The 14797-nt window shown below is 33.8% G+C and overlaps 2 protein-coding genes across 2 annotated transcripts; both read left to right on the top strand.

The window, feature by feature from the left end:
• Positions 1-5496: 5496 nt before the first annotated feature.
• On the top strand, positions 5497-9554 carry LOC105141360 (receptor-like protein 12). Its single transcript, XM_011048551.1, has one exon. It carries the CDS (start codon positions 5920-5922, stop codon positions 9316-9318), a length of 3399 nt encoding a protein of 1132 aa, XP_011046853.1. The 5' UTR covers positions 5497-5919; the 3' UTR covers positions 9319-9554.
• A 1645-nt stretch (positions 9555-11199) lies between these two features.
• Positions 11200-13551, top strand: LOC105141359 (hexose carrier protein HEX6). Its single transcript, XM_011048550.1, has 3 exons — positions 11200-11509; positions 11980-12302; positions 12371-13551. Exons 1-3 carry the CDS (start codon positions 11377-11379, stop codon positions 13442-13444), a joined length of 1530 nt encoding a protein of 509 aa, XP_011046852.1. The 5' UTR covers positions 11200-11376; the 3' UTR covers positions 13445-13551.
• Positions 13552-14797: the final 1246 nt, after the last annotated feature.

The raw sequence follows: 14797 nt of genomic DNA, 5'->3' as shown, positions 1-14797 counted from the left end.
AAAAATACTTTGATTACCAAAATGAAAAAAAAATCACTATGAAAGTCCAGAAATATGACTGTGTATATAGCATGTGAGAAACAATATTTTCCCAACAAAGTGGGATGTGGATCGAATGATTTTGTGGATATGGTAGGGTTATGGTGTAGCTGGGCCTGCATTCTTTAGATTTCTACTGGCTGTTAGGACATCAAATTTCTCCAAATTCCCTGGCCCATAATTGCATGACTTGGCAGCAACTATTTCATTTATTACCTCGTTTCCAATTCTTTATTGGTCCTGTTGAATTGCTTTATTTCTATAGCTATTATCCATTACAGAGGGCTTGTCTGGCCACCATGCGGGCCGGCCAGTTACCGGTAAGTTTAATATAGAAGAAGGAGCTGAAGCCGACAGCATTTGCTTAAAAAATCTTTAGGGACTCAAAAGCGGTTTAATTGGAGCTGTTGCCTTGCTTAAAAAATCTTTAGGGACTCAAAAGCGACATGGCTCCTACATACCAAAGATCGGTTTAATTGGAGCTGTTGCCTAGTTTAGAAGTGGCTGATAGACAGCCCACTGCAAGTGTTATTCAATTACGAGGAATTTTAAGACAGCCCACTGGTCTCATCCAGCAAGAAGTGCTTCAATCTAACGTCTACGTTCTTCTGAATGTTATTCTTCTTGTATTTTTGTTATATATGCCAGGAATTTTGTGCTGGGTATGCTTTGTTTATTATTTTCAGGTAGGAGCTAGGTATGAAAAGGAAGAGGAGCCTTCTTGACTGATGAAGATTAGTGCAAAAAGACGGGGACCAATACCATAACTATGTCTCCCTTTTCCTCAAAGTGTTGCGGTCAAAGATGTTGGCATTTTCAGTAATCAGGAGGACAGAATTTCTACAGATATAAAGTGTAGCATGGACTTGAGGGCAAAGGACAGCATTTAGTGTGTGGACTTCCCACCAACCTAGTAGGCTCACAGGTTTTCCCCAAGTATGGATCCTTAATGCCTTGCTGCTTCAATGTTTCATGATAACTGTTGAAAATACGATCAAGTTCTTTTTCTCTTCTAAAAAAACCAAATTACCAAAGTGATAAATGCCATCCCTCCTAGCATTGCATCCTGCTGTCGATCTACCTTCTGTGTTTCTTCACTAGTTTATGTATGATCTGTGAGTGAAGACGAGTTATAGCAGGCCAATGCACGTTTCATTCTATGTGCAGATAAAATCATTCCCTTAATGCTCACAGCTAGAAACTAATTATAGTGAGCACTGACAGCCCCATGACACCCCTCTAGAAGGAGGAATATTTTTTCCATGGATATCACTTTCATTGATACATTCAACAGGTTAATTGTAGCAGAAAAAGTGAACTTCAAGGTCCGTTTTCGGTCCCCATGGCAGTCCTTTTCTGGTTTTCTTTCCCTCCATTCTCCATTTCCCACTTCAGTAGAATTCCAATCCATCGATCACTTCATGTGAGCGTGCCGTAGTTCCTATGGAGTAGACTAGCTACGTTTGCTAGACTGATTGAACAAATAATTAACTACATAATTAATAAATACAAACAAAACAAAAATATTGGAAGAATATTTTTATTAGTAAATTACAATGAAAAAATAATAATTAAAATAAAGTAAAAAAATAATAACATGTTATTTTGATCAATAAAATTATTGGTAGAATTTATTCTGTTAATAAATTTATTAGTAAACTGTAAACATTGTTCATCTTGTCTATTATAAAGAAAATAATGAACGAAAAATTTTATCGTTATTTTTCAAAGAAGTTCATCTTGTCTATTATAAAGAAAATAATTGAACGAAAAATTTTATCATTATTTTTTAAAGAACTCTAAAACTATTCACTTTTTAATTATACTATTAATTATTATTTTTTATAAAAAAAAATCACAAACGAATTGAAAAGTCATCAGTATTATTTTAGTAGTTTTCTAAAAAAATTTGATTAAATTAAAATTTTAAATTAAATATTACAGACGGAATAACCGATGGATTAAAAAGTCCTTAGTAATATTTGGTGATTTCTGAAATTTTTTTATTAAATTAAAAATTTTAAATTAAATATTAAAGACGATATCACCGACAAAATAATTAAAAATATTTATATTCAATTATCCTTCGATAAAGCTATCAGTAAAATATTCTAATAAAAAATTCTAAAATCCATAATTTCACAATAAACGAGGCTTCTTTTTTTTTCGTCTTCTTTTCCATATGTAAAAAATATCAATATTTATAGCACCGACAGAATAATTAAAAATATTTATATTCAATTATCCTTCGATAAAACTATCAGCAAAATATTCTAATAAAAAATTCCAGAATCTATAATTTCACAACAGACGAGGCTTCTTTCTTTTTCGTCTTCTTTTCCATATATAAAAAATATCAATATTCATTTTTTTCTCTTCTCATCTCTCCTTAACTTCTTCTCTTCTTCTCCATACTCAAGTATGTATTCTTCTCCTCTCTCTTCTTAGTTTTTTTTTTTAAATAATATACTTTACAAAAAAAAAAATCTCTTCTTAGCTTTACTTACAACTATATTAAGGTGAGATTTTTTTTTCCTTCTTTTTTCATTTTTTTCACTAAATTTTTTTAATTATTTTTGTTCTTAATAATTATATGAATATTGTTATAGGATTTTTGTTTCATATGATTTTCTTCTTTTTTTTTCCTAACATTTTGAGTATTATAAAGTGTTAATTTATATTAATTTAATTATTTTATGGTTTTGTAAAATGGATTTTTTAATATATTTTTAAATAATTACCGATAAAATTACATACAATATTTTTTCGAAGGAAATACTAATGAAATGAAGCGGATTTTTGTTTTTGCACACCTTTTCTGTCAGAAAATTTATCAGTAATAATATTTTTTATTATCAATAAAAAAATTATCAATAAAAAATTTACCGACATAGTATTTTTATTAGTTTAAATAATTACCAATAAAATTACATACAATATTTTTTCGAGGGAAATACCAATGAAATGAAGCGGATTTTTTTTTTTTTGCACACCTTTTCTGTCAGAAAATTTATCAGTAATAATATTTTTTTATTATCAACAAAAAAATTATTAATAAAAAATTTACGAACAAAGCATTTTTATTAGCATTAATAAAATAATAATATAAATATAAACACAAAATTTTATCGATACATGTAAAAATTATGGTAGTGATTGATCTCATCACAAGAAAATGAAAACAAATTTAAGGATACCCTGATTGATGCCCAAAACACACACTTCAGAAGCTGGTTTCCATGCTTGAAATTGCTAGGCTAGATGACGTTTGTCCAGTCTCCACTCCTTCATAATATCCAAGTGCATTGCTGCTTGCTATTGGCTAGCTAAAGGGTCAAGGAAACTGCCACTGGCAACACTAGCAGAAAAGGTCCTGAAATTAATCAAACCATCGAGGGGTTCCAAATACCAATTTACGACGGTAACGAAGGGGAGATTGGCTTGAGATGGGGCCATCGGAGGAAGAATTATGACCCCACTTGTGTGCTCAAATAATCAATGAAGTCGCTCCCATGGCTTACATAATTTTTGTTTGCAAATGACAATCTACAACTATTGACTTGGTAAGAGGTTAAATTATCTTCTATTAATTTCTTATGATTACTCGTTGAATACCAAGGAAGGAGTTAAGAATTTGAAGTTGGAAAGGCATCATGGCTTACATAATTTTTGTTTGCAAATGACAATCTACAATTATTGACTTGGTAAGAGGTTCAATTATCTTATATTAATTTCTTATGATTACTTGTTGAATACCAAGGAAGGAGTTAAGAATTGAGATATAAAAATTATTTACTCATGAAAACATACATAAAATAGCTCTAGATTCAGGGCTAAAATGTGGGGTTTTTTTTAACTAAAAGGGTCCATTTTATAGACAAAAATAACTAATAAATTATTTCGAGCCTTGGAGTGTTGTGAATCCTGCCTAACATCGAAGTGTTTGATCACTACCAAAAAGAAATTTAGCCATTCGAATTCAGAACTTCTAATTAGTCAGAAGTCTCGGAATAGGTAAATTCATGTATGATTGAATGTTGACTCTTTTATGGAATTCTGAAAAATTGGTACTACAAATTCATTGCTTAACAGATGGATACAATTACATAATGCATAAGAGTAAGACAAAATAATAATAATAATAATAATAATAATAATAATAATATATTACCTTTCCTTTGCCATTGATTAAAGTAAGATTCACGGTATCATGTTATAATGACATGAAGTGGAATTGAAGTAGTTTTTGCGTATAGAAAAAACAGGTTTAAAAAATATATTTATAGTTATGGTTTCTTAAAAATATATATATAAATATTTGATTAAAATTATTGTAAGATGATTTTTTATGTAAAATAAATAAAAAATATATTATTTTAACTTATATAAAATTAAAATATAATTATGTATTAAAAAGTTATTTTTCTAATTAAATATATATTTTTTTGTTATAATTAAAAAAAAAAAAAAACTCCTATCAAAGTCCCCTAAAAAGTCCAACCCAGAGGATGAAATTATATGTACAGACAAAAATGACCTCCTCCCTCAGTCTCCAGTTAGGTTTAAGATGCCCTTTTTGTCGACGGTTTCACACGCTATTTTATTAACTAGTAATTAGCTTTTGTTTTCTACTTTTCTCGCCTTGAAAGTGACCCCACCAGGCCCCACTTAATTCAATATAATGTTAAATCATCCAAAATTCATCTTCTTTTATACAAACAACTGTCATGTGTCAGATAATTAAAATATAAAATAAAAAAATTATTTGTTATACATTATGGGAAATTGAAATTACGATCCAAACAGTGTTTTTTAATTTTAAAATTTATTATTGTTTAAAATTATTTTTTATGTATTTATATGGTTTTAATATGTTATGTTGAAAATTATTTTTTTTTAAATCATTGTAATATTTTCATGAACATTTCATAATTATGTGATAAAGAAATCTACCTCCAATAATAGAAACTCTGTGGGGCCTCTTAAAATAAATTACATTTTATGGCAGCTTGGTCTTTATGGCTTTCACTTCACGTGATTATGTCTTTGTCTCTCTCTCTCTCTCTCTCTCAAGGAGTGGTGAAGCACCAAACCACTTTTGATTCTCAAGCAACGTTCGAAATTCAAACACGATTTCAACTAGTAACTGCTTCTTTACCTAAAAGTCAATTTGGTTAGGCTGCCTGCATCATTTACTTTAGTCTTTGTTTACTATTTATTTTTTAAAATATTTTTAGTTAAAAATATATTAAAAAAATATTTTTTAAAATTTATTTTTAACATTATGATAACAATATAAAAAACTTAAGAAAACCCAGAAAATTTCGAAGGCTATTTTTAAACACCCAAAAACACACTCTGAGAGAATATGACACGTTGCCAGGGGCCGCAGCCTCCGTATCATCATCCATCATATTCTAATTAATTAGCCGAAGGTATTTAAAAAGGGGGGGGGGGTTGGGGGTTGGGGGCGGAAGGCGTTGATTTTTCTATACATTGCAAGAGAGGTTTAAAACCAGAAGCTAAACAAACAAATAAAATAAAGCCGACAACAAAACGCGTCTAATAGTACGACTACATTTCTCAACTAGAACCTTCATTTTGCCTGCAAACATAGAGAGTTTATTTTGACAAACATTTGCTGCTGACTCTTTCCATATCTCTCCCAATCCTTTCTCTTTAGCTGCTGCTTCTTCTTCTGCCTCCCATTCTTCACTTTCGGTCGGACACCGTCCCGAGCAAGACCCGAGTCTGTTTAAGTGGCAAAGACCTGAACCTAAAAGGGTCATGTTCATGTCTGTTTCATTCCCTATACCAAAACCAGATTTATAACAAGCTTTTCCATCTTCAGTTATATGGGTGTCTCGTAATTGTTTGCAAATGAAAATTCCTCTCTTTACATGGCTTTTCTTGATACCCTTTTTGACAATATTCTTCGGTGTCAATGTGTTTTTGGTTTCTGGCCAGTGCCGTGATCAGCAACCGTTGTTGGAATTAAGGAACACTCTCGTGTTTAATAAATCTTTATCTGCAAAACTAGTGAAGTGGAATTCAACCTCAGATTGCTGCGAGTGGCCAGGCATAACTTGTGATGAGGGTAGTGGTCGTGTTATCAGCCTGGACTTGAGCTCCGAAAGAATCACTGGTGGACTTGACGATTCAAGCGGGCTTTACAGACTTCAATTTCTTCAGAGTCTAAACTTGTCTTTCAACAGCTTCAGCACAGCTCTGCCAGTCGGGTTTGCCAACCTCACGGATTTGATTTCACTGAATTTGTCCAGTGCTGGCTTTACAGGCCAGATTCCAAATGACTTCTCAAAGTTGACAAAGTTGGTTAGTCTTGATTTGTCTGCCCTTTCCTTCCCTGGAAGTCCTGCACTAAAACTCGAGAAGCCTAATTTTGCAACATTGGTTCAAAACCTCACACACCTAACAGAGCTCCTTCTTGATGGTGTTAATATATCAGCACACGGCAATGACTGGTGCAAGGCCTTATCATCTTCACTGCCTAATATAAAAGTGCTGAGCATGTCCAACTGCTATCTCTCAGGCCCTCTTGATGCTTCCCTTGCAAAGCTTCAGTCTCTTTCAATAATTCGTTTGAGCGGTAATAATTTGTCTGCTCCAGTTCCAGAATTCCTTGCAAATTACTCGAAATTGACTGCCTTGCAGCTCAGCTCTTGCCAGTTGAACGGTATATTTCCACAAGCTATATTCCAGTTACCAACACTAGAGATCCTTGACTTGTCATACAACAAATTCCTTCAGGGTTCTTTTCCGGAGTTCCATCAGAATCTCTCTCTTCGGACCCTCCTGCTCAGTAACACAAATTTTTCGGGAACACTACCTCAGTCCATTGGTGGACTCCAGAAATTATCCAGAATAGAGCTAGCGGGTAACAATTTCACTGGACCAATTCCAAATTCAATGGCTAATCTCACCCAGCTGTTTTATCTGGACTTGTCATCCAACAAGTTCACAGGCACACTCCCATCATTCCGCAAGTCCAAGAATCTCACCTATGTAGATTTCTCTCACAATCAACTAACAGGTGAGATTCCATCCAGTCACTGGGAAGGCCTTCGAAGCCTCACCTGTGTTGATTTAGGGAACAATGCATTCAACGGGAGCATCCCCTCATCCTTGTTTGCAATCCCGTCGCTGCAGCAGATGATGCTTTCCAACAACCGATTTGGGGGACAGATTCCTGAGTTTCCAAACGTGTCTTCCTCTCTTTTGGTTATCCTGGATTTGAGCTGCAACAAATTAGAAGGTCCTATTCCCAGTTCTGTTTTTGGTCTTGCTAAACTCATTGTCCTTGAACTTTCATCCAATAAGCTCAATGGCACGTTGCAATTACATTGGATTCAGAAACTTCCCAATCTCACTACACTTGGCCTCTCATACAACAACTTGACAGTTAATGCAGGTGGCGGCAATTCCAACATGTCTTCCCTTCCCCAAATCAAGAAACTAAGATTGGCTTCTTGCGACCTGGGCATGTTTCCAGATCTAAGGAACCAATCAAAACTCTTCCATTTAGACCTTTCAGCCAACCAAATTACTGGGCCGGTACCTCGTTGGATTTCAGGACTTAGTCTTCTTCAATATCTGAATCTTTCACGCAATCTTCTGGTTCATCTAGAAAGACCTTTGTCTCTTCCTGGTCTTAGCATCTTAGACCTGCATCATAACCAGCTCCAAGGGAGCATTCCATTTCCTCCATCATTTATTATCTATGTGGATTACTCCAGCAATAATTTTTCTTCCTTCATCCCCCCTAACATCAGTAATTACTTCAACTTTACCCTTTTCTTCTCCCTTTCAAGTAATCACCTTACCGGAGCAATACCGCAATCGATATGCAATACCGAATGGCTACAAGTTCTTGACTTGTCTAACAACAGTTTGAGTGGAGCAATACCATCCTGTTTAATTGAGAAGATTAAGACTCTTCGTGTTCTAAATTTAAGGAGAAACAACTTCGATGACATTATTCCTGATAAATTTCCAAGAAGCTGTGAATTGAAGACTCTGGATCTGAGTGGAAACAACTTGCAAGGGCAGGTTCCAAAATCTCTGGCAAATTGCACTATGTTAGAGGTCTTAGACCTTGGGAACAATCAAATCAATGACAGCTTCCCGTGTCTTCTTAAGAACATATCGAGTTTTCGTGTCCTTGTTCTGCGAAACAACACCTTCTCCGGGCGTATTGGATGTCCACAAATCCAAGGCACTTGGCCAAGGCTTCAGATCGTGGACCTAGCTTTCAACCATTTCAGAGGAAACCTACCAAATATTTGCTTGAAAACGTGGGAAGGAATGATGGAAGGTGGAAACAGAAGCCTTGAGCACATAAGATATGATCCCCTGAAGCTGACGAATGGACTGTATTATCAAGATTCAGTAACAGTCACACTCAAGGGTCTCGAGCTGGAGCTGGTGAAGATATTAACTGTCTTTACCTCTGCTGACTTTTCAAGCAACAACTTTGAAGGGCCAGTACCAGATGCCATAGGACAGTTCAATGCCCTCTATGTTCTCAACTTGTCACATAATGTACTCACAGGCCAAATTCCATCATCTTTAGGCAACCTGTCACAGCTCGAGTCCTTAGACCTCTCATCTAACCAATTGTCTGGACAAATCCCAGCACAGCTAACAAGCCTGACATTCCTTTCAGTCCTGAATCTCTCATATAACAGGCTAGTGGGACGGATCCCAACAGGGAATCAATTCCAGACGTTCTCGTCCGATTCCTTTGAAGGTAACCAAGGATTATGCGGGCCTCCGTTAATTTCACCATGCTCCGATACCAAAGGATCAAATTCTACATGGAGAAGCAGCCAAAGAAAAGAATTTGATTGGGAGTTCATCGTCCCTGGCCTGGGGTTCGGGCTAGGATCAGGAATTGTGGTGGCACCTCTCTTGTTCTCCAAGAAAATAAACAAATGGTACGACGACCGCATAGATAAAATCCTTTTGGTGCTTCTTCCAATGTTGGGGTTCAGATACTACTCGAGAGGTGATTGGAGAATCGAGCCTGAAGAAACTTCTGAAGAAGAAGATAGCACAGATGCTGCTGCTGATGATGATGATGATGACGATGATGAAGTGGAAGTGGACAATGAAGATTACTTTGGAGGAAGGTACTGTGTGTTCTGCACAAAACTTGACATCACAATTAAAAAGGCCATTCATGACCCCAAATGTGTTTGTTATCAGTCACCACCTATATCTTCTTCCTCTTCTTCCTTCTCATCTTTTTCGCCATCTTGAGAGACAAGGACAGTGCAGGTTTTTGTTTCTTGTTTTATTGTTTTGTAACTTGTATATAATACAGAAAGCACGCGAGTGTAAAGCTGATTGACGCAATTTCGTTGTATGGGGTTAAACTCATTGAGGAATTCTATCGAACAGGTTAGAAACTGACTAAATAGCATAGCAAGACGAGCAAAACTACGAAATTTCACGTACCTGAAGTGCTGAACAATAGCAAGAACTGATTTTGCATCGAACCCAGTCACCAAGAGTCTGCAACTAGTTTGTTTTCCATTTCCATGTTCCAATGTCTCAGATATAACCACTAACAAAATGGCTATCTTCTTTAAGAGGTGCCATTGTTCTTCCCCAAATTGGGAAGTAAAAAATCATAAAAATTCTCTATTTTAATTTTAATCCTAGCATTCAGTGTTGCGTTTTTAAAAAATTTTGTTTATTATGACTTATAATTTTGTTTTTGCATGTTTGTGTTTAGAGGCGGCTACCAAAACATGTTCTTAAATTGAAAAACAAGTGAAGATTTTGCTCGGTTAGTTAAATTTCATTTTCCTTTTATCTTAAACTAAGCACTCACTGTTGTAAAAAGTTAAAAAAATGTGTCTGCTTATGATTACTCGTGGAAAACATGAAAATGAACTGTGTAGTTGCATTTTTATTTCCTAGGGTATTTTTATATTCTTTTACGAATGTAATTTGTTTTTGAGTTTTCTAGCTGACAACTTAGGTAGGGTTTAATTATTGTGGTGACATAAAAAAATATAAAAACTTTAAAAATAAAATTAAACAGGACAGGAAATTAAAAAAAAATTATAGTAGTACATAAAATAAAATAATTATTTTTATTTTTTTTTAATTGATAATGGACAAGACATAATAAAATATAAAAAAAATTAATTTATTATTAATACGTATTATTGCTAAACTTATATATTTGAAAAAAATAATTAAATATTTTTTTCATTTTAATTTATATTAAGTATTTAAATTAATAATAATCTTACTTATAAAATATAAACTAGGATGACCTAAGACTTAATCGATTTAGAATTAAATATTTTTTATTTTAATTTATATTAAGTATTTAAATTAATAATAATCTTACTTATAAAATATAAACTAGGATTGACCTAAGACTTAATTGATTTAGAGTTTGGACCGATCTAAATTTTTTTAAAAAAGAAATTAATCTAACTTAATTAGATGAAAAAAACTTTGGTTGACCTGTGAGTTGTAGTAAAAACTAGTCAAAATTTTATTGATTTTTTTTGAAAAATTATTAAAAACAATATTATTTTGATTTAAAAAAATTTTACATTCCAATAAGTAAATCGAGTTAGGTGAAGTTTTAAAACAAATAACTAAATAGAAGATCCGTCAGCACGTCTAGCATGTAGAGATATTATGTACAGGCTTCCATATGAACAAATAGCCACCTGCATATTACAATTGATGAGTAGCCCTTTTTACAAGTGCAGGGACGGGGTTCACATGACTACGAACTCTACGTTGAGACACCATATACAAATTAATGTTGTTTTTCTATTATCCCTCCATTATTCAAGTTTGTTGTTTTTCAATAATTTGCCCCACACAGGATTGGCAACCCAGCAATTTGATTCTCTATCGGTTGGTAGAAATGTTCTTGGAAATTTAGCACTTGAAACCTAAAATTTTAGTAATCTAGATGATTCAATCATACGCGATTCAAACCTGACCAGTCAACTGCAAGAAAAAAGGGGAAAAAATTCTAATATTTGACGTTTAAACCGAGTTAATCTAATTAACCTGCTAATTTAGAGTCTTATGAGTCCAACAACGAAAAGATTCCATATCATATGATTCCAATATTATGTCCCACATGCTCCTCTAAAGTTCGAAGTGTTCATGATATTATAATTTCTATGAAGAGTACTGCTTGGCTGGTTATGGTGTCGAAGTCTACGAGTCAACGAAAGACAGCACTTTAACATTATCCATCTGAGATATCTCCTCCTTCCTGATTGCCTCCTCTCTCAAACACAGATTTGTGTGTGAACTTGAAAAAAGTTCAGTCTCATGGCAGTGGAATTAAGCATAAAAAGTGATAAAGGAGGGCTATGCAATGGCAAGATGACATGGTTTGTTGTTTTGTCTTGTATGATGGCTGCCATGGGAGGAGTCATTTTCGGCTATGATATTGGAATTTCAGGTGCGTAATTCTCTGCTATTTCAATCCTGAACATGTTCTTTCTTCATCGTCAACCTGTAAATTTTGCTCTTGTGGTCGTTTTTAGGCACTATAGAACTCAAGTTACCGTAAATTGATAGCCAATTGTTGACCTCCTTCACATCTTCATGTTTTCTGGATTGTAATTTACTAGTTTTTTTATGCAGATCTTAATATAATGAAGTAATCTTACACTTAGAGATAGCATATAAATTACCAAGTTTACTAACCAAAAAGGAAGAAGAAATTTATCTTCTCTTTGAAGCTTGCCACCATTCATTTCACACTAAAAGTTAATGTTAGACAATGTGCAAAAGACTTGGCAACAGCTACGTTATAACTTGCCTGATCGAGCTCGGTTGATCATACAATCCGTTCGCTGAATCATTGATGTTAAGATAAAAACTAAAAAAAAACAAAGAGATTAATTAGTGCTAGTTTACACTATGAAGGTGGTGTTACCTCAATGGAACCATTTCTGGAGAAATTTTTCCCAAAAGTGTACAGAAAGATGAAGGAAGACACAGAAATTAGCAACTACTGCAAATTTGATAGCCCATTGTTGACCTCCTTCACATCTTCAATGTATGTTGCTGGTTTTATTGCTTCATTCTTTGCCTCATCGATAACGAAGGCATTTGGACGCAAGCCATCAATTCTTTTAGGAGGCGCTGCCTTCCTTGCTGGTGCTGCCCTTGGTGGTGCAGCATTTAACGTTTATATGCTAATATTTGGTCGGGTATTGCTTGGAGTTGGTGTTGGTTTTGCTAACCAGGTGAACTACATGTTTCCTTTCAATTGATTCTTTTAGTCACCTTGTTTCATATCCGACACGTTCTGCAGGCAGTCCCACTCTATCTCTCAGAAATGGCACCACCAAGATACAGAGGAGCAATTAACAATGGGTTCCAGTTTAGTATTGGCATCGGGGCACTCTCTGCTAACCTCATAAACTATGGCACCGAAAAGATCAAAGGCAGTTGGGGCTGGCGAATCTCTCTAGCTTTGGCAGCAGTCCCGGCTACAATCCTTACACTAGGTGCAGTTTTCCTGCCAGAAACACCAAACAGCCTCATTCAGCTCACTGATGACACTGAAAGAGCTAAGCTAATGCTACAACGGGTCCGAGGAACTGAAGATGTTCAAGCAGAACTTGATGATCTCATCAAAGCTAGCTCAATCTCAAAAACCGTTGAGCACCCATTTAAGAATATCATAAAAAGGAAGTATAGGCCTCAACTAGTAATGGCAATAGCCATACCATTTTTTCAGCAAGTTACAGGAATCAATGTGATTGCATTTTATGCTCCTATACTTTTCAGGACAATAGGACTAGGCGAAAGCGCATCCCTCATGTCTTCAGTTGTGACTGGGATTGTGGGTACTGGATCAACATTTATATCAATGCTTGTAGTCGACAAACTTGGCAGAAGAGCATTGTTTATATTTGGTGCTGTGCAGATGTTAGTGTCGCAAATAATGGTGGGAGGAATAATGGCAGCTCAGCTAGGTGATCATGGTGGTATAGGCGAAGGATATGCTTATGTTGTGTTGATTTTGATTTGTATTTACGTAGCTGGGTTTGGCTGGTCATGGGGTCCATTAGGATGGTTAGTTCCTAGTGAGATTTTTCCGCTGGAAATTCGATCAGCAGGGCAAAGTATTGTGGTTGCTGTAAGCTTTCTCTTCACTTTCATTGTTGCACAAACATTTCTAGCCATGCTTTGCCACTTCAAGTCTGGAATTTTCTTTCTCTTTGGGGGCTGGGTTGTAGTGATGACTGCCTTTGTATACTATTTGCTGCCGGAGACCAAGAATACACCAATCGAGAAAATGGATAGGGTGTGGAGGGAGCACGGGTTTTGGAACAAAATTGTGGGGGAAATGGATGAACAGACTAAAATTGAAGCTGCATGAAGTATATGCAGTTAAGTTTTAACTTTGTTGTTGTAAAATTAATTCTTATTCTTAGTTTGATTTTAATATCGGATCAAGAAAGGCTATGATCAGCTCAGTATTAAGTTAGATTACATATCTTATTTCATTATTAAAGTATGTATCTTATTTCATTATTATTTTTGTTATGATCTAATTTTTAAATTTATGATTAATTTATAAATAAGATTTTCTCCCATATTTTCATATATTTACGAACTCAAATTTATATACTAACTTAGATTTTCATATATTTATGAACTCAAATTTATATACTAACTTTTTCACCTGTATAAACAAAACAGATTTTTCCACGACATGATAACATAGCTAATTCTATAATATAAATTGATTATTTTAATATAAAAGTTAATACAAATACTGTTATTGTGGAGCACTAATTAGACATAAAAAAAATATTAATTATAATCAAAATAGCAGATTCTAAAAGTCCAACAAAAGTAACATGCTAACAAATTATAAACTTGAAAAAGACAAATAACAAAAGGGTAAGTTCAAAAACTCGGTGAATAGATAACATTCAATATACATACATGATGTAATACAATAATGTGAAGTATTTATACAAATATGGCTTTAAGTACTTATAGAAAAATTTCTTAAATAGACCATAACAAAAATATCATAAAATAAGGCTTGTCAAAAAATCAAAATATAATGAGCATAACACTGCATATTGTAGGATGATTGATTGTCAAAAGTTGATGACTCCCTCTACCAATCAGGGTTCATAAATGATGTGCATAAAAACTAAAACTATAAGTTCATATCATAATCAAACATATAGATTCATATTTTAAGATTCAACCCATGACATCAATTAAATGAGAAGTTATCATTTTAGAAGTATATAATGGTTCATATTAAAGATTCAATTTCAATAAGTGATCATGCTAAATCATAAATAAGGAATAAATAACAACATAAAAATTACCAAGAAGCACAATCAATTCCATATTAACAATCAAGTATTTATATTAATTCTCTAGCATATAAAAATTATTCACTCACCTGATTTAAAAATATAAATGACATGGAAGCAAATATCAAATGCAATTTTATTGATATTCTACAAGTAAAATATCAGGATTATTTGATTATAAAAAAAATACTAAAAAAATAACTAATAATGTAAAATCTATTTAATACATTTAACTAAGGGTCTAGCTCATAACCTATACATTTATAAACCAAATCGATCCTTTTTCTTATAAAAAATCCAAAAATCAGATGTTTTTCTCAAAATCTAATTCAATAGAAAACAAATCATAAAACATGATAGTAATTCACCAAATAAATATCAATTATTCATTG

The sequence above is a fragment of the Populus euphratica genome, unplaced genomic scaffold, assembly GCF_000495115.2.
Source record: "Populus euphratica unplaced genomic scaffold, PopEup_1.0 scaffold329.1, whole genome shotgun sequence".
Lineage (NCBI taxonomy): Eukaryota > Viridiplantae > Streptophyta > Magnoliopsida > Malpighiales > Salicaceae > Populus > Populus euphratica.
Note: the sequence above shows the minus strand (reverse complement) of the source record. Positions and strands in the feature narration are given on the sequence as shown.